The sequence below is a fragment of the Neovison vison genome, chromosome 7 (assembly GCF_020171115.1).
Source record: "Neovison vison isolate M4711 chromosome 7, ASM_NN_V1, whole genome shotgun sequence".
NCBI classification, from domain to species: domain Eukaryota; kingdom Metazoa; phylum Chordata; class Mammalia; order Carnivora; family Mustelidae; genus Neogale; species Neogale vison.
Window position 1 is genome coordinate 199,088,748 of NC_058097.1, and position 27,033 is coordinate 199,115,780.

At 60.8% G+C, this 27,033-nt stretch overlaps 2 protein-coding genes across 11 annotated transcripts in view; one reads left to right on the forward strand and one right to left on the reverse strand.

Moving 5' to 3' along the window:
- The window catches only part of MARK2 (microtubule affinity regulating kinase 2), a 56,840-nt gene extending 37,949 nt beyond the window's left edge, over nt 1-18,891 (forward strand). For 2 of the 9 annotated variants that reach the window (XM_044259534.1, XM_044259542.1), the window contains exons 2-19: nt 3,554-3,733; nt 3,897-3,950; nt 6,754-6,802; nt 7,118-7,183; nt 7,294-7,364; nt 7,590-7,646; nt 8,290-8,526; nt 9,218-9,337; nt 9,447-9,546; nt 9,622-9,734; nt 10,950-11,082; nt 11,352-11,533; nt 11,817-11,914; nt 12,941-13,102; nt 13,752-14,009; nt 15,022-15,048; nt 17,144-17,188; nt 17,880-18,891. In XM_044259534.1, the coding sequence (XP_044115469.1) occupies nt 3,554-3,733; nt 3,897-3,950; nt 6,754-6,802; nt 7,118-7,183; nt 7,294-7,364; nt 7,590-7,646; nt 8,290-8,526; nt 9,218-9,337; nt 9,447-9,546; nt 9,622-9,734; nt 10,950-11,082; nt 11,352-11,533; nt 11,817-11,914; nt 12,941-13,102; nt 13,752-14,009; nt 15,022-15,048; nt 17,144-17,188; nt 17,880-18,240 (2,313 nt within the window). In that variant the 3' untranslated portion in view covers nt 18,241-18,891. Of the gene's footprint in view, nt 1-2,815; nt 3,121-3,553; nt 3,734-3,896; nt 3,951-6,753; nt 6,803-7,117; nt 7,184-7,293; nt 7,365-7,589; nt 7,647-8,289; nt 8,527-9,217; nt 9,338-9,446; nt 9,547-9,621; nt 9,735-10,949; nt 11,083-11,351; nt 11,534-11,816; nt 11,915-12,940; nt 13,103-13,751; nt 14,010-15,021; nt 15,049-17,143; nt 17,189-17,879 lie in introns of those variants that run through there. The other 7 variants (XM_044259538.1, XM_044259535.1, XM_044259536.1 and 4 more) reach the window with 7 other exon arrangements.
- Nucleotides 18,892-20,601: 1,710 nt separating this feature from the next.
- Nucleotides 20,602-25,508, reverse strand: RCOR2 (REST corepressor 2). 2 transcript variants are annotated; one of them, XM_044259543.1, is made up of 12 exons: nt 24,874-25,508; nt 24,038-24,094; nt 23,648-23,728; nt 23,371-23,423; nt 23,121-23,282; nt 22,879-23,003; nt 22,707-22,776; nt 22,415-22,630; nt 21,993-22,070; nt 21,800-21,857; nt 21,420-21,649; nt 20,959-21,326 (listed from the first exon to the last, which is right to left on the reverse strand). In XM_044259543.1, the coding sequence occupies exons 1-12, from the start codon at nt 24,998-25,000 to the stop codon at nt 21,012-21,014; spliced, it is 1,572 nt and encodes a 523-aa protein (XP_044115478.1). In that variant the 5' UTR covers nt 25,001-25,508; the 3' UTR covers nt 20,959-21,011. The 2 variants fall into 2 exon arrangements, with proteins under 2 accessions (XP_044115479.1, XP_044115478.1); XM_044259544.1 differs by lacking the exon at nt 21,420-21,649 and having other exon boundaries at nt 20,602-21,326.
- Between the last annotated feature and the right edge of the window lie 1,525 nt (nt 25,509-27,033).

Here is a 27,033-nt window from a genome sequence, read left to right on the forward strand (position 1 = left end):
TCTTTGCGTCCTGACAGTTGGGTGATTTCAGTCTTCTGAAAGGGGAGTGGGTGAATTGGGGAGCAGGGGATCAAAGAGCACGGGTCTGGTCCCCGTCTGGTCGCCTCCCGTGGAGGCTAGAAGCGCTGGTGCAGGCCGTCCGCCGCCCAGCCTAGACCCCTCTCCGGCGGGGAGGGCCAGAGCATCTCTTGATGTCTTGGCCTCCGTTGAGCCACCACTGGCTTAGGAGGGCTCCGCTCAAGAGATGGAGGTCTGGTTGACAGAGACCTTTGACTTTGCAGACGGTGGTATTTGGGAACTAAAGATGATAGCAGTAGTGGTTGCTCTCCCTTGAGCCCTGGATGCAGCATCTTAACGTGTGTTCTCTCACCGGATGTGAAGGTAGGGGACATTTTGCTTTACAGATGAGGAAACTAATGGCAGTAAGTGGGGGAGCCACGACCCAAACCTAGTTCTGCCGGACAGCGCTCCTCGGCCCCCACCAGACCATCTCCTGACGCAGATGTGTCCTCTTTTGGATGGTTTCCTGCCCTCTTTGTAATAATCCCATCTCCCTCTTCAGGATGGTGTTGATAATAATAAAGTTAGCTTGTGTGGAGTCATTGGCAGATTTAGGATTTGGACACTAGCAGTTCGTCGCTGGCGTTTGCGCTCTCAGCCACCCCCTCTGCCCCTGTGAGGAGGGAGGAGGATGGCAGAGCTTCTCTGTGGTTATTGATGTGCCTGAGGTCCCCTGTGTGTGCTGAGCCCAGCGGGCGGTGCTGTCCTGCTGTGCTGCACAGACAGACCAGCCCGAGGGCCAGAAACACCAGGAGGGAGGGGCAGAGCAGAGGTCTGGAAGGACAGTAGGATTCCCAGATTTAGCTTCAGAGGGGCGGAGGGCCTGAATCCTCAAGTCAGCACTAAATTCCTATTACCAATTTTGAGGACTTGAGACTGCCAAGCTCCTGCTGCCGTTGGCTCATATCCTCTGTAAAGAGGGGCATGACAAGAAACTTAAGGGGTGAATTGGAGGTTGCCAGGGACACTTTGCCACCCATCTTCCTCTCATGAGAGCTGGGGCCCCTGTTCATGGCCCCTGAGGCAGGCCAGGTAGGCCGGTGGGCGGTCTGGCCGCACTTGCTGGGCGGGTGGGGCTGAGAAGAGGTAGGCCCTGGAGGCCCAGCCTTCGGGACCCTGATGGAGGGACTCAGGGTACCCTTCGGTGCAGGTGCTAGCAGGGCCTAGGAATGCCCTTCTCTGGAAGGGGTGTGAACCCTCGGGTTGCTTGGGAAGGGTGAAAAAGCAGGTGTTTGAAAATCTGCTGATCTAGCAAACTCAGAGGGCCAACCAGAGGTAAGTGAGCAACAGGGTGTCTGAAGCAGAGAGGGCAAGAAAACTGTGTGGCCTGCGGCCAGCCGACTGCAAAGGCCCTGGGGACGAGGTGGACCCGGGAGGGTTGGTAAGGACTCGCAGGAGAGCGTGCGTTTCCTAAAGGAAGAGAAGAGGTTGAAAGAGACTCAGCTGAGAAGTCAGGAAGCTCTTCCTTAAAAATCAACCATATGCACGGGATCTTTTTTTTTTTTCTTTCCCTCGAATGCCTAAATCCGTGAGCTTTTGGGATCTGAGTCAGACCGCTTATCCCAAACCAGCCGGCAGCTGCTGCGCAAAGAGAAAGGTCGGTCCTCCGTTGACACAAGGAAGAAAAGGGAATCATCCCTAGCAGGCTTATTTTGCTTTGTGTTCTTGTTTTTCTGCCTGGAAAGCGTATGGTGAGGGAGGGAAGCTTCTCACAAGAAACCCTGGACAGTTCCTTGGGTGCCGTAGCAAGCCCTTTAAGCCCCGCTTGTGGAGGGCTTCATGACAGCCCAGCCCAAAGGGGCCGTGAAGGGAAGAGCTTGGACTCATACTCTTCTGGTCACCCTGCTCTCCTTCACACCGTGTCCCTGAAGTTAACGTGGTAGCTCTGGATGGTTCTGGGATTTGGCTCTGGCAGTGCTTTGCCCCAGTAGGTGGGAGTGATGGCATCAGGCATCATTTCCCTTGGAGAGGTAAAGCCGGGCTCCAAAGGAGACTTAGACCAAACTCTTAACACTTTTATTCAAATATAATTCATATGCCATATAATTCACCGTTTATTTTATTTTTTTTTTTAAGATTTTATTTATTTGACAGAGATCACAAGTAGGCAGAGAGAGAGAAAGAAGCAGGCTCTCGGCTGAGCAGAGATGCTGATGTGGGGCTTGATTCCGGGACCCTGGGATCATGACCTGAGCCAAAGGCAGAGGCTTTAAACCACTGAGCCACCCAGGCGCCCCAATTCACCCATTTAAAGTGTGCAATTAAGGGGCTTTGAGTAAATTCATGGAGCGATGTAGCTATCACCACAACCAGCAGCTCATTAGGAAACATTTGTTAGCACGGAAGGGGACCTCACACCCCTTAGTCGTCACCCCTACCCCACCCTCCTCAGCCCCAGACTAATCTGTCTCTGTGGATTTGCCTATTCTGAACATTTCAAATAAATGGAATCATACAATATATGGTCCTTTGTGACCAGCTTTGTTCACTTAGCGTCCCGTTTTCAAGATCCTTCCCTGTCGTAGCAGGTTGTCACTGCATTTTATTGCCGACGACGATTCCGCGGTGTGGCTTTTCCACGTGTGTTTCTCCATTTGTCAACTCATGGCCACTCACATGGTTTCTACTCTGGGGCTCTGGCGAGCGTGGGGTGTTGCGACCGAACCTCGAGTCGGATGTCCGCTCCATTTCTCTCAGGTGTGCCCCGAGGAGCGGTGCTGCCGGCTCGCAGAGCCACTCTGGAGCCTCTCAGGAACATACACGTCTTCATGGGAACGTGTGTTTTCATCTGGGTCGGACGGTTTTCTGTGTTTTCTGTTTCTGCAGCTGTTCAGTACCGCGTCTGTTCTTTCTGCTTTATCACACCCTCGTTCGAGCCACGGCCTGTGTGAGGGCAGACAATCGCCTTGCTCAGACCCTGTCGCCCAGTTTGTTCACGGCACAGGTTTCATGAGCATGGGCCGTAGCTCCGATCGTGTAGGTGCGGGGATGTCAGTGAATAAATGACGGACGCCTGCCCTCGTGAGCCTCCCTTCTCACCAGGATCGACCACTCATGAATGTAAAGCGATAAATAGTAAAAGTAAAGGTGAAGTGTTGGGTGCCAGATGAGTGGCTTCGAAGTCTTCCTAATTGTTGGGCTCCTGGGACTTGGCCGCGCCCCCCTCTCCCCAGTGTGAGCCGGCGGCAGGGCGGCCAGCAGGAGGCGCAGGGCCTGGTGGGTTATTGCCGGCAGTGGTGGGACAGCACAGGTCCTGAGCTCCCGCGCCCATGGGACGCTGGCCCTGGACCAGACACTCTGCTCTCTTGGAGTGAAGACTGGCTCATTTCTCCTCTCCTCCCCCTCCTCCTCCTGATCCTCTGCCTGCCTGCCAGCCCCCTGCAGTCCACCCCTTCCTCCCAGCCCCCTGGCGTTTTTGTGGAGAGCTAAGGGCAAGGGTACGGGGCACGGAGAGGGCGCGATCCGGGAACGTGTGCCTGTCTCCACCCTGCAGCCCACCCTGGGACACCTCGACCCCAAGCCCAGCAGTAAGTCCAACATGCTGCGGGGCCGCAACTCAGCCGCCTCTGCTGACGAGCAGCCCCACATCGGCAACTACCGACTTCTTAAGACCATCGGCAAGGGCAACTTTGCCAAGGTGAAGCTGGCCCGGCACATCCTGACCGGGAAAGAGGTGAGCTTCGGGGGCGTGGGGCGCGGTGGGACAACTGCCCCAGGCGGAGATGCCATCCCGGTTGAATGGAAGTGCTGAGAGGGAGGAGGCAAAGGGCGGGGGAGTGGAGTCCTGGCTTCAGCCTGCTCAAAGACGGAATCGGGGCCTTTTGTCTCCTTTGCAGGTAGCTGTGAAGATCATTGACAAGACTCAACTAAACTCCTCCAGCCTCCAGAAGGTAAGCACACGGCATCTTCTGTTCTTTTCTGAACCTCTCTGTAGGGGTCAGTGATTTACTGAACCCAGGTGGGCCTCTCCTTGGATCCTTAAGTTAAAAAATTTCAGGTCATTTCACTGTCCCTGCTGCTCTGTGGGGCTACCTGTGGGGCTCTGATCAGATCCACATGATGACCCCTCTGAGTGGGCTTCCTGGCCCCAGGCACTGGCTCTTTTTAGTCTTTCTGCCCTTCCCCACCATTTGGCCTATCTATCTGACCTACTTCCTGCATCTTGTTATCTTCTGGCCTGTGGCCAGCCCTGGGTTGGTAGCCATTACTAGAAACATGTGTCTGGTGACTCCAAGATTTGGAATGACCCAGAGGAGTGGCTTTAGACCTAGACGTACAGGGATAGGAGGCAGGGAGCCCTGCCACCAGATTTGTGCCAGCTACACTTTGGGGATGCGAGTCCAGAAGATGAGGGTTTTTAGAAGCTAAATCCACAGTTTCGAGCCTGTGACAGTTCGTATAGGTGAAGGACAGGTACTCCCAATCTGCCTTCTCATTTCTAGGCTCCTCTTGGCTAAAAGTCTTAAGCCGTTTGCATGTAATGTTCGCTAGGTGAGGTTGAACTTTTCCTTCCCTCCTTGACTTACAGTGGGAAACTGAGGTGTGTCTTAGCTAGCTGCTCAGATGGGCACACATACCCCTGGTTGGGAAGCTAAGAAGAACTGGTGGGAACACAAAAAGGAGGCTTCGATCGCAGAATGGGACCGCTTGCCAGTGACAGGTTGATGTCGAACTGGAAACTCTGCCCTCTCCCCTCATCCTGGGCTCTGGCAGTTAGGGGAAGGAGGAGGTCTCCCATCTGGCTCCCAAAGAGTTAGCTGCCCCCGTCCAGGTCAGTCGGATTTCTTGGTGCCCTCATACTCCCCTGACCATGGCTCAGATTTCTTGACCTTGATTCACCTAGTTCTATCAGGAGGCGGACTGAATTTTTCTTTCCACGACCGCATTGTGTTATTTGAGTTAGGAGAGGCCGTAGGCTCATGCTGACCGCTGCAGTAGGATTTAGGAGCTTGGGACTAGGGGCTGGTATTGGGGAAGAGGCACTCTTGGACCAGCAGGGTGGAGGTTCAGGTGCCTTGACGTGCTGGCAGCCAAAACCAGAGTGGTTCCTGTTTTCTCTTAGCCCTGGGATCCCCTCAAGGTTCTTTGGTTCACAGGAAAGACTACTGTCATCACCAGGGCTTTCCTGCTTAGAGCTTTCCGGAAGGAAGGGAAAGAGGGCTCCTCGACATGTTGGCTCAGCCCGTGCGGGATGGAAGCCAGCTTGGTGTGAGCCGTCCGGTCTCCGGTGCAGGCCACCCTGCCATATGGTCACTGCCACAGTCGGCCAGGCCGTCTTATTTCCCGTGTCTTTTCTCTCCTTGCCTCTTCCTGACCAGCCGGCTGGAAGGCACCAATGCCAGACAAATGTAGCCATTTTAAAAGCCTTTTAACACACACTGTTACCAAGGCCAGTCTGACGCTGGCCAAATCGCTCTGTTTAAATTTGATCCCAGCAGTGATCCGTAAAGAGGACAATAGTGAAGAATCTATCCCCCAGGGTTCTCAGCGAGCCCAGAAAACTCTAACGTTCTCCCAGGAGAATGCCCCTCCCAGGCCAGTAGGACCCCAGCGGGGTGGGGGTGGGGGTGTCTGTACTGCATGGGAGGGGGGCGACCCTGGCCACTGCCTCTGGACCCATTTCAGTGTTACTTCACTGCTGCTTACCACCCGTGAGGTGGTGTCCAGGATTTTTTGCCTCTTCATCCAAGACAGCTGCTGGACCAGGATAGAAGGCAAGAGAAACCTGGGCTCTAATAAGAAAAGGGAGCCAGGTTCAGAATCCAGTTCCCAAAGACTGGAAAACCTGTCTCTTCTCCCTTTCCTGTCCACCTCACAGAAGCTCTCGGATCTCATTAAGGGGAAAAAACCATGCTCATTTGATTCCATAAACTGTATCCTGAATTAGGTCTCCAGACCTCTCCTTCCTGCAAAAAAACCAAACCAAACAAAATATAAACAACTAATTCTGCTCTTGTGCAAATGGTGAGGCCTGGAAGTTACCAAAACCCCATCTCCAGTCCTCTGGCCCCCGCAGGGGGGGATGGAGTTCGTTTCTGTCATCTTTCTTTATGGAAATTCATGGTTTGGAGTCCCTGATTTTGTTTCACAAAGAGAGCGTGAGTGTGTGGAGGTGGGTTTGATTAAAATTGGCATCAGCTATATATAGGAGCGGCGGCTTCTGTCACCGCCCCAGAGGCCTGGGAGAGAAGGGCCTGCCCACTAGTGCAGAGCCCTCTGACTTCTGTAAATCAGAAGATGAAGGGGGTCCCCTTCAGAAACAACCCCCCCGCCAACACACACACACAGACCAAGCTGGAGTCTGTTTTGTCACAACTTCAGTGACAGTCCTGGTCCTGAATATTCCTGTACAGGGGCTCACACTCCTTCCTTCAAAGGCGCCTGGCCAAACCCGTCTGCTGTTTGGGGGTTGGATTTGGGGAGACTGCAACAGGGCACGTGGCCGGTCTATCCAGATGCTGAACCCGAGGCTACCAGTCACTGGAACCCCGCTTTCCTCCTGCGGATGCTTCTGCTCTTGTTCCCCTACTTCTAAGCCACCAGGGACAGGCCTGGGTGACCGGAACAGCTGCCCTCTTTCTATTCTCTGCCTGTTTTCTCTTTGGGGAGAAGAATCCTAGCAGTGGCTCTGTTTGGAGGGGACCCAAGGGGAGCAAGTTAAGCAAGCATGACCCTTGGTATTTTCTTTCCTAGCTATTCCGCGAAGTAAGAATAATGAAGGTTTTGAATCACCCCAACATAGGTGAGAACAAGATGTCTTCCTTCCCTCCTTCCTTCCCCCACAGCGCGGCTCCGCTTCTCAGCCTCTCTTCCTCCCCGAGGGCATGCTGCTTTCTGGAGTCCTTGCGAATGACTCCGGGGAAGCCCAGCTCAAAATCCAGCTGTGCCTCTGGTGCACTGGGCTTTCTTGATGAGTAGTGTGGCTGCTGCAAGAGGAACTTTCTCTCGGGGGGGGGGGGGGGCGGGCTTTGGTCCCAGGCTGCCTCTGCTCAGATTGGGGCCCTAACTGTGCCCTCTGCTTCTTCTCTGACTTGTGACTTGGCCTTTTCTTTTGTAGTTAAGTTATTTGAAGTGATCGAGACTGAGAAAACTCTATACCTTGTGATGGAGTACGCCAGCGGAGGTAGGTGTGGAACTGCCCCTTCCTGTGGGCACACACCCCCACCCCCCATACCCGTCCCCGTCCCCCAGCCCCAGTAAGCTCCGACCTGGACCCCACCCTGTGTCTTGCAGGAGAGGTGTTTGACTACCTGGTGGCCCACGGCAGGATGAAAGAAAAAGAGGCTCGAGCCAAATTCCGCCAGGTGGGTGCGGCTCCTGCTGTGGAATATGGGCCCGACCTCTGCGCCCAACCTCTGCGCCTCTGTGCCTTAGGCTTCAGCACGTAGGAAGGAGCTGCCACTCTCTGAGTGGCCTGTGGAGGGTCCCTCGGGCTTTGCCTGTCGCTGCAGCAATGCAGAACTAGCTTCCGGGTCCCAGGTCCGCCAGCCTTGGGTGCCGCTGGGCTGACCCTCCTTCCTTCCTTTCAGATAGTGTCTGCTGTGCAGTACTGCCACCAGAAGTTCATTGTTCACAGAGACTTAAAGGTAAGGCTCGCTCTTGTCCCCCATGTCTCTTGAGTCGGAGCGGGGGTCGGCAAGGATGTAACCATCAGGCCCTGCGTGTTCAAGGAAACACCAGCTTTTAATTTTTCGGAGATGATGGGGAAGCCCCTCGGGCTGCTGCTGCCACAGGCCTCACGACTGGCCTTAGATCTCATTCCGTCGGGCAGACAGAGGCCGCTGCCCCATCGTTGCCAGGCACGTCAGCTTCCAGGGCTGCCAGGCATGCGGGGAGCGCAGCAGGCTCTGCTGGCCCTTCAGGCGGCCTGGCCGCTGACCGAGGGCAGAACGGTGACTGACGCACAGCGGGCGCGTGCTCGCTCAGCTCTCTCCCTGAGATGCTCGAGTGTGGAATGCCTCAGAGGCTCCCGGCCGCCCGAGTCCAGGCAGACGTGGCTGCGATCAACCCGAGCCTGATACAGCGGAGCCCCCAGAGCCCCTCCAGCCCGCACTGCCCTCCTCCAGCCCAGCCTCCCCACACTGGCTGGGGGCCTGCCCTGGAGTTGATGGAGAAAGTCCCGAGACTGAGGATGGCTTCCTATTTGTGCTCCCTTCCCCCTCAGGTCCTTCTGGGTCCCTGGCTTACTGTGGTCCGCTCGGTCCTGACATTTTCCATCTTATCTCCCAGGCAGAAAACCTGCTCTTGGATGCTGATATGAACATCAAGATTGCAGACTTTGGCTTCAGCAACGAATTCACCTTTGGGAACAAGCTGGACACCTTCTGTGGCAGTCCCCCCTATGCTGCCCCAGAGCTCTTCCAGGGCAAAAAATACGACGGACCCGAGGTAGATGTGTGGAGCCTGGGAGTCATCCTGTATACGCTGGTCAGCGGATCCCTGCCTTTTGACGGACAGAACCTCAAGGTGGAGTGAAGTGCACACTGAGTTGTTCGTTTGTTTGTAAGATTTTATTTGTGGGTAACCTCGACACCGAACAAGGGGCTCAGACTCACAGCCCCAAGATCAGGAGTCACACACTGCGCAACTGAGACAGCCAGGTGCCTGGGACTTAGATCATTTATATTGTCTCTCATTTCCCCTCTCAGCCTCTGGTCTTACCCCCTGACCTCTCTAACCCTTGCTGCCGCTACATTTTCCCCAAGCCAGAGCTTCAGAGAAGGGCTTGCTAAAGGTAGCAGCAGACACGGGGCCTTCTGTGCCCAGTGTCATGGCCTCCATTCTTTCCTCAAGGGATGGGATATATTGTGTGTCTGTTCTCTCCTCCAAGGCGCGGGGATGGCAGGCCTCGGGCTGGTCAGGCTAATGGGCACAGGGTATTTGACCCCAGTGCTTCTCTAGTGGGCTGCCTTGTTCAGACTCTGCCTCCTGCCGTGTCTCAGGTATGTCTGCCTGGTCAGTCTTCAGCTCTCAGGAGCCTGGATATTAGCTTTCTTCCCTGGGCCCTGGGGTGATTTGAATTTCCCTCCTGCTGGGGCGCCTGGCTGGCTCAGTCGGCAGAGCAGGCGACTCTTGATCTCAGGGTGGTGAGTTTAGGCTCCATGTTGGGCGTAGAGCTTACTTTAAAAATAATAAAATAAAATTGCCTCCTACCCAGGAGCTACGGGAGCGGGTACTGAGGGGGAAATACCGCATTCCGTTCTACATGTCCACGGACTGTGAAAACCTGCTTAAGAAATTTCTCATTCTCAACCCCAGCAAGAGAGGCACTTTAGAGGTGAGCAGCCTGGAGCCCAGCTGGCTGGAAAGTCCAGGGAATGTTCGCAGGGACACCTCCAAGCTCAGTCCCCTTCCTCCCTGCCCATACCCTTTCTTTTGCTCCCCAGCAAATCATGAAAGATCGATGGATGAATGTGGGTCACGAAGACGATGAATTAAAGCCTTACGTGGAGCCGCTCCCTGACTACAAGGACCCCCGGCGGACAGGTGAGGCTCTGCAAGCTGTGAACTTGAACTCCCTCAGACCTGGGACCACCTGTAACCGTATGTCTCCCCTTGCAGAATTGATGGTGTCCATGGGTTACACGCGGGAGGAGATCCAGGACTCGCTGGTGGGCCAGAGGTACAACGAGGTGATGGCCACCTACCTGCTCCTGGGCTACAAGAGCTCCGAGGTGTGTGTCCCCTGCTTTGTCCCCTGCCAGCCAGCTCTGCTGTCACCAGCACCCCCGTGCTTCTGGCAGCCGTGGAGGGCAGCAGCTCCTCTCTGAGTAGCTGTGCTCTCCATGGACGAATTTTAAGCCTCAGCACTGGTGGGTAAGACTCGCTGGCCTTTGCTTGCACTGGTCTCCGTCACAGAATGACTAAGGAAGCTGGTGGGGTCTAGGCCTGGGCCTGGGTTCCCGCGTGGGTGAGTAGATCTGGCCCCGTCTGTGTCGATTAGGCTGGATCAGTTCTTTGTCTTTTTTGGTTTGGCATGGTTGAGTTTTTAAAGATTTGATTTGAGAGCGAGCGCGAGAGAGCAAGCACGAGTGTGGGGAGGAAGGGGCAGAGGCAGAGGGAGAAGCAGGCTCCCCGCTGAGCAGGGGGCCCAACATGGGGCTCGATCCCAGGACACGGGGATCATGATCTGAGCTGAAGGCAGACGCTTAACCGGCTGAGCCACCCAGGCGCCCCAGGATCAGTTCTTTGTTGATTTAGAAATCTTTCGGTCTGTTTCCATGTGTTTGTGTCCCTCGGCATCTGGAACTGTCCACCTCTGGGTGTTCGGGTGTGTGGGTCTCTGTGCCTTTTTTATAGAAATCTTGAGTCATTGTGTTGCTTCTACCTAGTGCTTCTGTCTGGCTGTGTGTATCCGTGTGCATGTATGTCCGTCCTTCCGTCTCTTCATCTGGAGGCCTCGTCTTTGCTCTTCTGCCCGTCTGGGTAACCATGCCTGTGTGTGAGTCTGTGGGTGTGTGTGGGAGTGGGGTCTCGCTCACCATCTGCGTGTCCCCACATGCACTCCAGTCTCCCTGCTCTCCGCCTGGTAGTGTTGGACTCTCGGTTCTCACCTTAGCCTGCTTGGGAGGTAACTAGCCAGGGGCAGGAGGGTGTGGTCTCCGAGTGTGAAAGTGTGTTCACACTTTCACACAGGCTTATCCCTCTGTGGTGGTAGGGGGGTCCTTTGTGTGCTGGGGGCCGGTGTTGGGCGGGGGAGGTCTTAGGCTCTGTCAGGATCTGTGTCAGGGCGTATGTATCTCCTGGAGTGTTCAGGTACACCTGGGTCCTGCAGGGGCCTATCTCATGTGAGTGTGGGTGGCTTTGTGTCTGGCAGGGTGGTGTGTCCTTGGGTCCATCTGTACGCATCTCAGATGACTTATGCCCCCCCCCTTTGCCTCTGCTTGCAGTTGGAGGGCGACACCATCACCTTGAAGCCCCGGCCTTCGGCCGATCTGACCAACAGCAGTGCCCCTTCCCCCTCCCACAAGGTACAGCGTAGTGTCTCAGCCAACCCCAAGCAGCGGCGCTTCAGTGACCAGGGTGAGTGCTTCAGGGGACTTGCAGGTGGGGACTCACCCCTCTCCGGAAGGGGCACAGATTCTGGGGGGTGGGGATGACACCGCTGAGTTTCAGTCCCAGTTCAGCCACTTGTTAGCCTAGGCCGAGCCATGGAACTTCCCTCACCTTCTGGGACCTGGGGTTTGCCAGGTTGCTGGCAAGACATTAGGAGAGCGCCGCGCGTTCTTGTGCGCGGCCGCCACTCGGTGGGCCCCTCGCCCTTACCTGTTCCCGTCACCCCTCTGGCCCAGCAGCTGGTCCTGCCATTCCCACATCTAATTCCTACTCTAAGAAGACGCAGAGTAACAATGCAGAGAATAAGCGGCCTGAGGAAGACCGGGAGGCGGGGCGGAAGGCCAGCAGCACAGCCAAAGTGCCTGCCAGCCCCCTGCCTGGCCTGGAGAGGAAGAAGACCACCCCCACCCCTTCCACGGTGAGCGTCCCTCGGGCCCACCACTACCCAGCCCTGCTCCCTTCCCCGCCCGCCTCCTGCGGTAGGGTCTGCCCTCTCCCAGCAGCTCCCTCTGGCCACCCACCAGGTCTTACCTCCCAGGCCACTTTTGCTTACTGTGGAAAGCCTACCCCCAAGAGGAAAGCAGAATCCTTTGCTTTCTCTACTCGTCTGTTCCTGCTGGAAGGCGGAGGGGAAGCCAGTTCTGTGAACAGAAGAACACTTCGGTTTTCTGTGATACAGCTCTGCCCTTTATTCCCCACAGAACAGCGTCCTCTCCACCAGCACAAATCGAAGCAGGAATTCCCCGCTTTTGGAGAGGGCCAGCCTTGGGCAGGCCTCCATCCAGAACGGCAAAGACAGGTGAGCCGGCCCGGGCCCTGCCCACCACGCTGCCCCTGAGCCCTCTCACAGCAGTGACGTCCGTCGGCAGCCCCGCCTCCCCGCCCTGCTCTCTGGAGTTCCGTCCTGGCTCTGTCCGGTCCAGCTTGTCCACACGCCAGCACTTCCCCCTGCTCTTCCCCCCCCCCCACCCCTGCCACCGTGTCCTCTCCCCTGTGTTCCTGGGACTGCTTCTTGCAGTGGGCAGACCAAGGGAGACTCCATGGTCATCTCGGCTGCCTTCTGGCTTTTCTTTCTTTCTTTCTCTTTTTTGTTGCTGTTGTTGTTGTTTACTTACTTATCTACGCAATGTCCACACCCAGTGTGGGGCTCAAACTCACAACCCCGAGGTCAAGAGTCACACCCCTTCTGACTGAGCCGGGGGGGCGCCCCTGCCTTCTTGGTCCCTAACCGCAGCCAGGGCATGGCGGCCACGCTCCTCTCGGCGTCAGCGCCTGAGGCTTTGCTTGGGGGTCCCCAGCTCAGAGCAGAACCCTGAGCTGCCCACCTGAAGGGTGTACGTGTTGAGGGTGACCCTGGCTGGGCCTAGCCAAACAGATCCCCCCTTAGCCTTGACCACCAGCATCTCTTGGTGTGTTGCCTTCCTGGCTCCTCCTTTTCTGAGCTTAATGAAAATTCCCCTTAGCAACACCCTGCTCTTTCTGTCAGCAAAACATCCTTGTTCTTAGAATTCCTAGGAGACCAGCGCAACCCGGAGGCAGTTACCTCCTGTCGGCTTTCCTGCACTTTTGGTTTCCTCCCCCAGGTTTTGGCCTGCCTCACTTTCCTCACCCGCCCTCCACTTCCCAGTCCCGCCCTCCTCCGCTCTGACTGGAGTCCCATTGCTGCTCCCCGGACCTGACCTGACCTGACCTGCACCTGCCGAAGCTCGCTCCCCACCCCTCACCCCCAACCGTTCTGCCCTGCCCTTGCTTCCTAACCTTAACCTCCTGCCCCCCTCCCATCCCCACCCCTAACCCAGGCCTCTTCGCTGCTTTTGTCTCCTAGCCTAACCATGCCAGGGTCCCGGGCCTCCACGGCTTCTGCTTCCGCCGCGGTCTCTGCGGCCCGGCCCCGCCAGCACCAGAAATCCATGTCGGCCTCCGTGCACCCCAACAAGGCCACTGGGCTGCCCCCCACGGACAGTAACTGTGAGGTGCCGCGGCCCAGGCAAGTGTGCTGGGGCAGCTGGCGCGGCGGGTGCCCTCAGCCTGCCCCACCCCCTGTGCCCCAAAAATCCCGCCCCCGCCCCGCCCCGGCCCCAGGGTGCTGCTCTGCTCTTGGCATCTTAGCCACAAGAAATGGCTCTGTCCCCTACAGTCAGAAAGTAGAGAACCAAAAAAGAGCTTAATGCCCCTCTTTTCCTCCAGTTCTCCCTCTCAGAACAGATATGCAAGAAGCCGCCCCGAGGCTCCAGAAGGAAGCCTTTTTGTTCTGAGCCTTCCTGGACTTCCTTAGGACCCCAGGGACAGTCAGCACCAAAGGGACTCAATCCTTGAGGGTTGGTCAGCATTGTGCCCTTGAGGTTCCAGTGCGCCTAGCTCCCCAGGAGCCACTTCCCTCCAGCCTGTACTGCTCTCCACACACGCATCCTCCGTTGCCTCCCTCCCTCCCCCAAACCATCTCCTTCCACCTCCGCCTAGATGTCCTCCTTGCCGGTGTCCTCGGTGGTCACACCCCTTCCTTCTGTGTCCTCCGTGATGGCTGCCTCTGCCCTAGCATCCCCTTCCCCCCCCCCCCAGGGCGCCGCAGGTGCTCGGTGGTCATGGCGAGCTTGTGCCCTGACACCTCTCCTCCGCCGCCACCTCTTTTCCCACAGCACAGCCCCCCAGCGTGTCCCTGTCGCCTCCCCCTCCGCCCACAACATCAGCAGCAGTGGTGGAGCCCCAGACCGAACTAATTTCCCCCGGGGTGTGTCCAGTCGAAGCACCTTCCACGCTGGACAGCTCCGGCAGGTCCGGGACCAGCAGAATTTGCCCTACGGTGTGACCCCAGCCTCTCCCTCTGGCAATAGCCAGGGCCGGCGGGGGGCCTCAGGGAGCATCTTCAGCAAATTCACTTCCAAGTTTGTACGCAGGTGAGTGGGGGTGGGGAGGCGCTTAGGGTGGCAGAGAGAATAGGGCCAGGCCCTCCTACCTGCCTGGGAGTGGGGGTGGGGACTGCCCACACGAGGCTTGGGTCTTGGGGTTGGAAGAGGCCTTGGGAAGCCTAAGGAACTGGGTGCTTAGCAGCATCTCACGATCCGAGACCCGTCTGTCCCTCCCAGGCTCTCCCTAGCTCCTGTACACAGCCCTCGTTCTCCGGCCCCGAGAGCAGATGGCCAGTGCCGCCTCCTCTCTAGGAGAGTGTGAACTCAGATGCTAAAATAAAAGCCCCCCCTCTTCTCTCCTGGGTTCCCATGGAAACTTATATTTGGTGACGCAGCTGCAAAGTCATGAGGCCTGAGCCAGGCTGGGCCGGCAAGGAGAGTTTTCCCTGGTCCTCTGGTTCACCCCCTCTGACCTCCTTTCCCCCCCGACCCGGTTGGTAGGTCCAGCTGCGGTCGCTCCCTCGGCGTCAGCCGCGTCCTCCTCCCCAGGACTCGCCAAGATGAGGGCCTGTCATAAATGAAGTAGCCGCTGGGGGCCAGCCTGGCCTCTTCCCTCGCAGCCAGCCCCGTGGGTGGACGCTTCCCGAGGTGGCGAGCAGGGTGGGGGTTCTCTTCGTGAGGTTTCTCACACCTGGGCCCCAGCCACCCCGAAGAGACAGCTTTGATTCTTAGGATGCACCCAAGCCATCACGCCTGGCAGGATGCTCCCTGTGTCCCCACCTCAGCGGAGCCTGGGAAGCAGCAGCAGGCTCTCCGCCCTTCCCGCTGCTCTTCACTCAGACGGAGAGCCAAAGCCATGGCCTTTCCAGTCGCAGAGCGCAGGGCTGCGGGGCAGGGCGGGGCATCTAGGACTCTAGTCTCGCTGAGCGGCTCTTCCACGCGGGGTGACCCTCGAACCTATAAAGCCCACTCCCCACCTGCTTATCCACATACTGTCTTGTTGGTTTTTTTTTTTTTTTATTTCTTTTTTTATTTTGTCTTTTTTTGTTTGTTTTTTTAGAAATCTGTCTTTCAGGTTTGCCAGAAGGTAGGCGTTCAGCCCTCTGTGTGTGTGTGTGTGTGTGTGTCTGTGTCCTGTTGTCCTACCTCCGTCATTAACTCCCCTTTTCTGGCTCTTGCTCCTGCCTCCATCTGCTAACCACGTCTGTGTGGCCCTCTCTCTGCCATCTTAAAGGGATGAAGACTGCCTCTGACTGGGCGGCCACTCAGGGCAGGTGACTTTGAAAATGAGGGGCCAGTCCCGAGGCACAGGGGACCTTCTCAGGGAATTCTCCCTTTAAGATTGTCTCATCACCCCCACCCCAGGTTTGGGTTTTGGTCGTAGCACTGGATTTCTTCCCTGGCCCTTTCCCCCATCTGTGCATGCGCTGTGAAGGAGCTCCAGGAGGGTTGCAAGTGCATCTGGGACGGGCTCTCCTTCTGGGTCTTTGGGTCTTTCCCTTCTCTGGTCCCCTGAACACTTCAGGGCCGTGTGAGCTCGCCCCTGTCCTAGGGACAGCAGGACTTTGGAGGTGCTACAGGGACGCCGGGGTCCCAAGGCTTTTCAGTCTGACGCTTCTAGGCCCTCAGGAGCCTTTGCCTCAGGAGTGGGCACAGCACCCCCTTCTGGCAGCTCCTGCAGAACTAGGCCTGCCCCGCCCCCACCCAGCACACCTCCTGCCTCCCGCAGGATCAGGACAATTCAAGCCACGTCAAGCCACGCCGCTTCTCTGGGCCCATGTTCTCTTGATAGGGACTGTGGCCTCCAGAGAGCCAGGGGCCGGGATGTTCTAGGGCTGGGGCCGTCTACCTCCTAGCCCTGGCAAAACAGTGGGAGATCCCCCTCACCCCAGCTCAGGCATCTCCCTTCTTAGGCCAGAACCTGGCTCTGCCACCTCCGGCTTATCCTCACCCTTTCTGGGAGCCTGGGTGGGCCGAACGAATACCAAGCTGAAGACCAAGGGCCAGGTTGGGAGCACTGGTTCCCCAAGGCTGTCAGCCCCGGCTCTGTGCTGGGGCTAGGACACCTGGCAGACACGTCGGTGACCCAACTGACTGATGGCCAAGCCAGGGTCCCTAGGCTTTCCCCTTCCCACCCACTGCTCCCCACCCAGCTCTTCACTGCATGGCTGGCTGTTGACTCACAGGCCCTGGTGGGGGCCTGCCTTGCCGGGCGCCTCCACCCACAGGGCAGGGACCAGGTGGGGCTGGGGAGAGCAGCAGGCTCCTTCCCCTGCACAGCCCCGGCTCCCTGCTCTCAGCACGCTTCTGTGCATTCGTGTGTCTTGTGTCTTCGTGTTCCTTTTCCATGTGCTGCCGCTGCTCTCTCTCATCCGCACATCCCTGCCCTCCTCTGCAGCCCCCAATTTCCCGGCTCCAGGCACCCATCTTCCAGCCAGGAGCTGGAGAAGCCGCTCAGCGGGGCCAGACCTCTTCCCCACCCACCCTCCCAAGGTGCTGGCCCTTCCCTGCCCTCTGTCCTCCCCTCTGTACAAGCAGATGGCCTAGCGGCCTGGCAGGCAGGGGGGTTCTGAAAGAATGGGCGGGCTTGTCCACGGACGGCCTCGCATCTCTCCCCCCCCCACCATCTCCAGGCACCCGCCCCCAGGCTTGCTCACTGTTCCAGCTCTCAGCCCTTTGAGCCTCCTGAGAGAGGCTTCCTTCCGACCCCCACACACACCACGTGTCCCCCCCAGCCCAGCCCCTTCCCCTCAAGAGGACTGCGGCCCTAGGGCCCGCGGGTACCGGTGTTGAAGAAGACCCATCCACGGCGTGGGGCCCTGGCCGTGGGCTGGCGGGGGAGCGGCCTCGTGCCACGGCTGTGTGCTCCGAGCGCGCCTGCGCACCCGCGCCCCCCTCCTCCCCGGGACCAGAGGCTCCGCCTCCCCAGCACACATCTCTGGGAGCCAGGGGAGGGACAGGCCCCAGGCGCTGGGCTCCCTGCTGTAGAGGGACAGTCCAGCTGCCGGTGTGAGGTGCTGCAAGGCCGTGGTGGCCTGCCAGGTGACGGGCAAGTGGCCTCAGAGCTAGGGTCCCGCTCACCCACGAGCGGCCCCTTACCAGACCCACCCTCGCCTGGGTCTGCGGCGGTGGAAGGAGCGAGAGGTCCCAGCACTAAACTCTCCCTCGCTCTGTTTTTTGAGGAACCTGAATGAACCTGAAAGCAAAGACCGAGTGGAGACGCTCAGGTGAGAGGGCTGGAGCCGGCACCAGCCCCGCCGGGGCCACCGGGCTTGCCACGGGCCACCGGGCTTGCCCGGCTTGCCATGAGCCTCCCGCACCTCTCCGCCTTCTCTGCCCCCCCCCCCGGCTCTTCTCTGGTGGCTCTGCCCTGTCCCCACCGTCCCGGGGCCTCCCTTTCCTCAGAGAAGCCCCACGCCCCAGCTGCAGTAGCTGTGGGCCCTTCTCCGCAGCTCGGGTGCCTTCTGGAAGCGGGAGCCCTAGGCTGGGCGGTTGGGGCTACAGATTGCTACCCATCGACCAGCTCTCCTCTCCGTACCTCAGCCGCTGCTTTCTGTCCCGTCTGTGAACCGCTCAGGGCTGTTGAGCACGTGCTCTCCTTTCCTCCCCAACCCTCTGCTCATCAGAGAAAAGCATGGAAATGTCGCCCTCCCCTCCCCTCCCCTGCCAGGGCCTGGCTTCTCCTCCCCTTCTCTGCCCTCCCTGAGACGGAGGTCACAAAACTACGCACCCCTCTCACCCTCCCTCTGCTTCCCCCCCCCACCAGGTCTGATGCTCCCTCCCTCGGCACTGTCGCCTCCGGGGCACCCTCCCGCTCTCTTCTCTGGTCTCGGTGGGGGGGCCGGCTGCCAGGGTGGCTCTCCCGTGGGGAGGGTGCCCCGGGCCACGCCCTGACCCCCTGCCTCGGCCTCTCTGCAGACCTCACGTGGTGGGCGGCGGAGGCAATGACAAGGACAAAGAGGAGTTCCGGGAGGCCAAGCCGCGCTCTCTTCGCTTCACGTGGAGTATGAAGACCACCAGCTCCATGGAGCCCAACGAGATGATGCGGGAGATCCGCAAGGTGCTGGACGCGAACAGCTGCCAGAGCGAGCTGCACGAGAAGTACATGCTGCTGTGCATGCACGGGGCGCCGGGCCACGAGAACTTCGTGCAGTGGGAGATGGAGGTGTGCAAACTGCCGCGGCTCTCTCTCAACGGGGTCCGATTCAAGCGGATATCGGGCACCTCCATGGCCTTCAAAAACATTGCCTCCAAAATAGCCAACGAGCTCAAGCTTTAACGGGCTGCCGGGAGCCGGGGGGCGCCGGAGGCGGGCCGGCCGGACGGAGCTGCTGGGGCCGGGCTCCCACCCACCCGGGCGAGACTGCGGACGGGATTGCCGTGTCTCCCCCTGCTGGCACTTCTCCCCTCCCGCCCTTCTTGGTTTTTTTTCTTCCATGTTTGGGGGGGACAGGAGACGGTCCTTTCCCCCCAACATTGACCCCTGCCCGGAAAGTCCCCCTTCCCCCCTCTCCCCCACAGGAGGCAAAGGAAGGGGAGGGGGTGGGGGGGCAGGGTCCCCCCTCGGTACTGCGGTTGCACAGAGTATTTCGCCTAAACCAAGAAATTTTTTATTACCAAAAAGAAAAAAGAAAAAAAAAAAATCCCAGCGGCCACCTTTCCTCCCTGCCCCATTGGGACAGTCGAGACTGGATCTGTGGGGTTTCCCGGGAGGGCGGCTCAGGGCTGGGACACTCAGGCAAGAGTGGTGGAGTTCCCTGTCAGGCCCTCCGCCAGGCCCACTTTGGGCTTCTCCCCTCTCCTTCCCCCCTTCCCCTCCAAGCAAACCACCAGAGGTGGCCTTCCCCTGACCTCAGGCCCCAGGGCTGGAGGCCTGGATGGCCGGGCCAGGGGCCAGGGGCGGGGTGCTGCGCAGCCCTGAGGTGGGGGGGCGGGGGGGGGGGTGCTGGCGGCTGCCCTGGGCTGGCAGGCGAGGCTCGGGGCTCCGCCCCCCCCATACTGTACCCTCCGCCCCTCCTTCCCCAGAGCTGGGCATTTCCTTCCACAAGCTGCTGTGGGGACTTTTGTTCCCCTCCTCAAAAGTCTGTGCCATCTTCTCCCACCCCTCCTGGGCAGAAGGCGGGGGGGGGGGGGGGGGGGGGGCTGACCCACCCCCCACCCCCGCTGGGAGAGGGGAGGGGACTGCAGGGCAGATAGGCTCCTCGGCCCCCAGGGGGCCGCCTGGGCTGCTAGTCTCCGGAACAGGGATGCTGGGCGCTCCGTTATGGGAGAGCCTTTGTCTGAAAGCACAGCCCCTCTCCATTCCTCTCCCCTGCCCCCTTCATTGGCATTAATCTGGGCACCAGCTAGTTCCCTAGCAGTGACTCCCCTCACCACTCATCTCCCGGCCTTGCCTTTTCTTCCTGACACTGTCGCCCCTCCTCTCAGGAGACACTGCCCAGGGCCTCCACAGCCGCCTGGTGGGGGGCTGGATAGGGCAGCGGGGGGCCGGGAGCCTCTGCCCTCCCCCGGGGGTGGGGGGACAGATCGGCCTAGTGACTCCCAGCTTGCTAACCTCCTCGGCCAGCGTGGGAGTGGCTGGTTATGGGCGCTTGGCTGGTGGCGGCCGCTGCAACCCTTAATTTATTTCTCTGCTGTTTCTGTTCCTGAGAAACTGGGGGAGGGGGGTCCTGCACAGAGGCTGCCCCTGCCCTCACCTGAGTTGTACATTTTTTTGTGATGGGTTTTATTTTTTATTTTATTTTTATTATTTTTTTTTTTTTTGATTTATGATGACTCCACTCCTACTCATCACCCACCCCACCCCCCCAAGCCCAGGCTCCGTGGCAAGTCAAGCCCTTAGGGTCCCAGGAAGGGGCATAGCCAACCTCAGCCCTCCTGCCCCAAGCCCCAGCTGCGGGCTCTGGGCTCGGGCTCTGGGCTCAGGCTCCGACCAAGGGCTCCCCCTCCTTCCGTTCCTCCCTCCCTTTCCCTCCTCCTCCCTCCCCACCCCTCCTGCCCAGTGGAACAGCCCGGGTGCTCTGAGGGGCCGGGAGGGCATGGCTTGGCTCCCAGAGGGGGTGGTGGCCCATGGAGGGGCTCCCAGGCAAGGTGGCCCCTCCCCACCCACCCTCCCACACCCGCACTTAGTTTCTCCTCTGGATCAAACACGTAATAAAGAGAATGTTTGGAATCTGAGCTGCCTCCTCCTGTTTCTTCTCCCAGCCGGGCAGGGACCCAGTCCCCCTGGGCAAGATGTGGCTCAGCCCGCCAGCCTTGCAGGAGAGAATGGATTCCTGTCTGGGGCCTGGGGGAGGCCAGTGCTGGGTGGCTGCTCCCTCCCATCCTCAGGGCACAGACAGGAAGCAAAGCCCAAGGCAGTCCACACTGAAGGAAGAGAGCACTCCGTGAACGCACTTGGTGAACATGGAAGATTTTATTTATTTTTAAAAAACATTGAAAAATAAACCCATGTCTGCATATGTTCCCAGCCCTCCTTTCTCTAAGCTTTCAGGCTGCGGGTCCAGTGGGCACCCTCAGAGCTCAGCACTTCTCGGCAGACTCCAGAAGACAGGAGAGCTGCCTATCCAGTTCTGCCACACTCAGGCCCCGAAGGAACCTCTCTGCCCACCTCCCCCCTCCAGCCCCCTCCCCACCTCACCCCGACTTTATTGCTAAAAGAAAGGAAAGAGGAAGAACAGCCAAGGCCGTCCTCTCCCCTATCCCCCAAGCTAAGATCACTACCCCCTCTACACAAAGGGCCAGACCCAAAGGCCAAGCCCCAGCAGACTAGGAGGCAGCCATTCCAGCCCCAGCCAGGAAGAGCAAGGACCCTCAGGCCAGCTCAGAAGGCCCCTGAGCCCCAGCCCCTGGCTGGGGTGGGCGCCGAGAGACTCCGCTGCCAGAATCCTGCAGAGCCCACAGGTCCAGACTCTGCCCACTGGCAGCTCTGGGACTTCGAAAGACCTGCCCAAGAGCTCGAGTCCCTTCCGTCCTCAGTGAAGCCAGAGGTGTCCAAGGACGGCCAGCAACGGCGTTCTGGAGCCTCTGGTGGGTAGAGGGCCTCAGGGCTCAGAGTGAGGGTGCTGGAGGCTCCAGGGGGGCTCCAATCAGGGTGGGTGGGGGCTGAGGGCCCGGCCGGGCACCGTGGCGGGAGGCAGCCAGTGCAGGGCGGATGAGAGGTGGTGGGGGCTGGTTGGGGGCCAGGCGGGGCTGGAGGAACCGGCCCTGCTGGAGTGGGGGTGGCTGGCGGAGCAGGGTGGGCGCTGTGGGCAAAGGCGGCCTCAGCAGCGGCGGCGGCTGGGACAGTGAGGTGGGAGGCGGCGGCGGAGGCGGCACGGTGGGCAGCGATCGGGGCACAGACGTGGAGACGGAGGTGATCTGCACCTGAGAGGTGAGAGAAGGGAGACCAGACTCCAGCACAGCCTCCACCCCACCTAAGACCACAGCTGGCCCCAACCCTCACTCTCAGCCCCTCACCTCATCGTCTTCCTCGAGGGCTGGGGCCGGCAAGGGGGCCCCTCTCCTAGCCTCCTCCATTGGGACTGGGGCTCCGGGGGCCCCATCCTGCTCGGCCTCCCATTCCTGCAGCACCTCCTCCAGGTTGAAGCGGCGCCGATAGCTCACGAAGAAGGTCTTCACCTGGGTCAGGGTCTTGTTTCCAATGACCTCTGCAATAGCCCCGAAGTCTTTGCCGTACCTCCGGATGGCTACAAGGGTCCAGAGTGCAGCCAAGTGTGAACACCCCATTAGAAATATTTCCTTCCCTGACCCCTCCCTTCCCTTCTGCCCCAGCTCCTTGGAGGGTGGGGAAAGATTCCTGGGGTTCTCCATAACGCACCCCCCACAGTCTAACCCACCTTGTACGGCCAAAAGCTGCTCATCGGTGGTCCAGCGAGAGTTGAACTTAGTGTTGGCCTGGAGAGCAGAGGATTTATCCTTTGGACTCAAAACTATGCAAACAGAGGGCCCTGCCCCCCAGAGCTCCCCTTTCCGCTCCCCTGGGCAGCCCGGGAGTGGCCCCTGCTGCACCCAGGCCTGAAGCCCCCTCACCTCGGGGGGGCGCAGTGGATCGATGCCCCCCTCCAGCGCTTGGCGGAGGCTGCTGTTGGTCTGCTTCATGCTTTGTACCTGAGAAGGCCGAGCAATGACCCATCAAGTTCTCCTGCCAGAGAGGCCACCAAGACCAACTCTGGCCACGGCTGGACTGCACCAACACGGCTCATGGCCACCCCCACCCACCACCCAGCGCACCCCTCCCACCCCACGCGGTTTGTCCCCCTCTTACGGACCAGAGGAGTTTCCTCAAAAGGCCCAGAAAAGAAGACCCAGTTACCCAGAAGCCTAGATGATGCGGCAGAGGCAGTCGGGGCATCTGGACTTCTCCCCTTGTACCCCAGCTGTCCCCAAAATTGTAGCTCCCTGGGCTGCCCGCCACCCCCTCCACACGGCCCCTTCCTCTCTCAGGCCCCCACCTGGCGCTTGAGGGAGATGAGCTGCGAGTCAAGGCCTCGAAGAGTGAGGTTGGCAAGGTCTGGGCTTCCTGACACAGCCGTGAGGCCCTCGGGGCTCAGGTACATGCCCTTGGGTGGGCGACGTCGGGTTCGCAGCGGGTGGTGACGGTACTGAGACCCCTGAGCCTCCTTCTTCCCGGGGCCTGGCCGGGTATTCAGGGGCCGAGAGGGCAGAGGCTGCAAGGGAAAGGAGAGGGGTGGGTGGTGTGGAGCCCAGGGACAGGGCAGGCAGGTGGGCAGGGCCAGACCTCACCTCTCTCTTAGGGTCTCCAGCATCCGGCTCTCCCTCACTAACGGCTCCCCGGCCCTCTTCAAGCTCATCGCTGTTGACACAGGGGCCCGGAAGGGAGTGAGGCAGAGGCCAGGGCCACCCCCTCCCCAGGGGTCAGTGTGCGCCCCCCCCCCGGGGCCCCCAAGACCCCCACCTGTCTTCTTTGTCCTTTCGGCCCCCCAGCCGCCGAGCCTGTCTGTCCATCACGCTGGTCCGGCTGCGGGTCTTCTTCCACGAGTAGTAATACTTCACCAGGCTGGGGATCAGCTTGTCAGGGAGCTGGAAAGGCAATGCCAGAGGCTGGGGCCCACCCCACACCCTGCGCCCACCCACCGGGGCTGGCTCATCAGAACCAGAAGGGCTAAGGAACACTTGGCTGGGGCGAAGGGGCTTTACCATCTGCTGGATCCGCTGGAAGCACTTGCCATGGAAGCCAAAGGCCTGTTCAAACAGCACCTTGTCCTCCACGGTCCACTCGTCAGGGAACGGGGTGAAGTTGGCCAAGTCGGCCAGCGACTTCTCCACATCATGCTTATGCCACAAGAGCATGCCCAGTGCCTGGTCCGGGAGAGGGAACAACTCAGCTCGGCTGCCCCCAGCACTGTCCCATCCCCCCACCCCGGATACCTACGGGGCCAAGGCTCACCTGCTCAATGTTGTAGCCATGCTTCTCCTTGGCCATCGCAATGTACTTGTCAACTGCAGGGATGGGAGGGGCCCGGTATTGGAGAAGGGGTTACCACTCCCGACCCAAGCCTGCTTGCCCAGATGGAGGGAGGGCCCCAGGGGCTGGGCCCCCGAGCCTGAGTCCCAGGGCAGGGGCTGAACCCACATACCTAAGCCTCCAACCCAGTAACTGACTGGCATGAACCCAAACCCCCAGCTCCCAAGGATGTGACCGAACCGGGATCCTGCCCACTCACGCTTGGCATCTGACACACAGTGGTTGGGCGACCACACCAACATCCCCTTCAGCTCCTTGTTACTGTAGCGGGCTGGGCTCTCTGAAACACAAGACCAGAAAGGGGAAGACCTTCGGCTCAGCCTAGCAGCGCTGGTCTGGACCCCTGGCCAGAGGGTGGCAGAGAAGTGGGGCCTGTGAGGTGAGGCCCAGAAGGGAAGAAGGGGCAGAGACCCAGACAGGAAGGCAGAGCAGGAAAGCTAAGCCCATGCCACGGGCTACCCACCCCCGCCCGCCTGCCTGCCTGCCTGTCCTCCCAGTGGGCACCAGCCAAGGGCTCCCCCAGGTGGGGCTCAGGGCCAAGCCATGGGCCCTCCGCTCCCCTCCCTTCGCAGCCTGTCCTGCCACTCACCAGGCTTGCACTCCGGAATTACGGCCTGGTAATTGGTTCCAACGCGGATCATGCTGTCTGTGGAGCCAGGGGGAGGCAGTCAGGACTCCAGGGAGGGAGGCGGGGAGGACAGGAGGATGTGGCGGGGAGGGGGTGGGGGGCGCTGGCCCGGGGCTCTCCTTCCTGACCACCCAGGGCCCTCACCTTCTAGAAGGCTCACTTTTCCCTGATCTTTCCCCTCAGTTACCCTCAGCCACAGAAGAAACTGGAAGATGAGAGACCCTGCCTAGTCATAGCCCATAGTGGAAGGGGTGGGGGGGCGGGGTGGTGGCGGGGACAAGGGGCCAGTTTAGAGCCCAGGCCAAGCAGAGCCCTTTGTTCTGGCGGGGGGTAGGGGTGGGGAGGGGGGTCTGCTGCCCCTAGACCTGGACCATAGCCCTGCAGGGAAGCCAAGGCTCCTCCCCACATGAGCCTCACAGCTCGGTGTGGAAGTGTCCTTCCAGCCCCTGCCCCAGCCAGACCTCAGTCCCCCGTAAGGTGGCAAGGTATGAGCGGCCCAAACTGCGCCAAGGAGGCCCGCCTGAGTCCTTCAGAGACTGAGGGCAGGGCAGGGCAGGGCAGGGCAGGCAGGGAGGGCAGGGCGGGGGTGGGCAGGGCCGCCTCCTCGGCAGCTAGGGGCCCAGCCTCCAGACTCCCCGTGCCGGCAGACCTCGGGCTGGGGGAAGAAGCCAGCCAGAGGCTCCAGTCCTAGGAGGCAGGAGACACGAGTCGCAAACGCCCGTGGTCGGCAACTCTCCCCCCGCCCCACTCGCGTCCCCGGTGCCGGTGCACCTTTAACCCTAGGCCGCCGGGCTCACCGTGCGAGTGCTCCTCCTCGCTGCTGTCATCCTCCGAGTGGGGCTGTCCGCCGTTGGGCGCCGTCTTGGCCCGGCTACGGGACAGGATCCCGGAGCCCGCGCTCGGCTTCTCCATCACCGAGGGCATTACCCCGCCCAGCTGCCCCGGGGGGCGCGGGAGCCTTCGGAGAGCCGCGGTGGTTGCCGCGCTCGCCTCGAGTGCCGTGCCCGGCCCGGCCTGGAGAGGTCGCCACTGAGGCTACGAGAGGCAGGAGGTCAGCGTGGCCGGGGTCCCGCGGGGCGGGAGCCCTGCGGACAGCTCCGCGCTCTCCGCGACCCCCACGGGCGAGGGCGTCAGAAAAGTTTGTACAGAAGTGGGGTACGCGGGGGATGAGCGCAAGGTCCGGTGCGGCTGGGGCGCGCTCGCTCCGGACGCTCCACGGGATTGGGGCTCCCCCGGAGAAGTCGGGGCACCCTGCCTTCGGGGCGCCCCGGGGCCCCAACGCCCTCACGCCCACGCAGTTGAGCGGGCGGGCGCTGCGGCGCAAGTGGCGCCCCCCGCGGGCTGCACGCCTCTCGGCTGCACCGGGATGCCCCCGTCCCCGGGCAGGGACCCCTGTCCCGACCAGACCCCTGCCTGCGACGGCAGGCGGCGGGGTCCCGGCGGTGGCGGTGGCGGCGGCGGCGGCGGCGGGACGGCGCGCACGGCGCGCCGCGCTGGGCAGAGTTGCCGGGAGGCGGGCGGAGCGCAGCCGCGGGCGCCGCCTCGCACCCTCCCCGGCGCGCTCGCTCTCCCCGCCGCGCTCGGGCTGCTGCTCGCCCGCCCGCTCTCCGCCGCCGCTCGCTCCTCGCGCACACAATGAAGCTGCTGGCAGGGAAGTAGTGCCGGCTGCGGCCTCAGCACCCCTCCCCCAGCCGATGCCTCCGCCAGCTGAACATCTGGCCCTGGGGTGGGAGGGAGGGCCCGGGGGGCGGGGCCTGGGGGCCGGGGCTAGACCTCCAGGGGGTGGGGTCAGGGCCGGGGTGGAGAGCGCTTCCCTCCGCGGGGCCCCGGGGCTCCCGGACTTGCCCCCGGAGGGAGACCCCGGCTGCCCCCCAGGAGTAGCCGGGGGTCAGCTCCACCCACGCGCACACCAGTCCCGCACACCAGTGGGCTCGGGTTACTGCCGCCTGCCCCCGGAGCCCTGAGGCCGCCTGCCCGCCCGCCCGGGTGGAGCCCAGCTTTTCCTTCCATTTCCCTTCCTGCCAAGGAACTCCCCGCCCCCCCTTCCGCAAGGGGGGACCCCCTCCCTCTTGCGCCCTTGGGGGCCAGAGCGGATGGGAGGCCGGACAGGCGAGGAATGAATTCCTCCAAGAGCTACTGGGCCCAAGCCTAGCTTCTGGTGCATCTGTGGGTTCCCCGGGGTCACCTCAGTTCCCTTTAACTGCTGCAGAATGCACCCCAAAACAGTGGCATAAGGGGCCGAGGACTGGGGAGTGGGAGGTGTAGGGGAAGGTCTGGACCGCAGAGAGTGGGAGGAGCCGGGTCTTCTCCCCACTGGGTTCACTGTCACCCCAGCTGGGAGCAGCATTCCCCCTCCCCCAGGACCATCGCGGGCAGAGTGACAGACCGGGAAGCGGGTAGAGCGGCACAGACGGAGATGGGGGAGGGGGTGGGCAGAGACTTTCAAAGCCAGACCCAGCCACCCTGCCAGGCACACAAAGAGCCAGCGCACACACCGGCGGCGGCTCGGAGCCTGCGAGCTGCGCCCGTGCCCGTCCCTGCCGCCCAGGGCACGTGCTGCAGCTCACACAGGCCGAAGCCCCCGCCTGCCGCCCCTCCCACCCGGAGCCCCAGATTCCTAGACACACCTCCACCGGGCACACCCCGCTGTGCCCAGACCGAGCCGATCCTGCGCTAGCACCCTCCTCTCCCTTCCCTTTCTCGGCCACTCTGTAATCAGATTCCTAAATTTAGAAGCAACCCGGGGCCCAGCCAGGGATCCCCGCCCCCACCCGCAGCCTGCGGCCAGCCGGCCGGGGTCCTGCGGTCGGGCCACGACCCGACTGGGGCCGCCTGGTCCTGGGGGCTCCTGGGAGGAGTCCAGGCAAGTCAGGCAACCACCCCACCCGGCTGCGGCGCTGTCGGGCCACATGGGGCCACCCAGCCCGCGGCCACGTAGCCCGCCACACCTCGGTCCA

What these genes read in the sequence shown, in the direction of transcription:
- RCOR2 (XM_044259543.1), bottom strand. Translation starts at nt 25,000, where the DNA reads ATGCCCTCGGTGATGGAGAAGCCGAGCGCGGGCTCCGGGATCCTGTCC. An exon ending in CTGGAGACCCTAAGAGAGAG is followed by an intron (nt 22,631 to 22,706) that starts GTGAGGTCTGGC and finishes TTTCCCTTGCAG; the next exon opens with CCTCTGCCCTCTCGGCCCCT. An exon ending in TCATCTCCCTCAAGCGCCAG is followed by an intron (nt 22,071 to 22,414) that starts GTGGGGGCCTGA and finishes CGGCCTTCTCAG; the next exon opens with GTACAAAGCATGAAGCAGAC.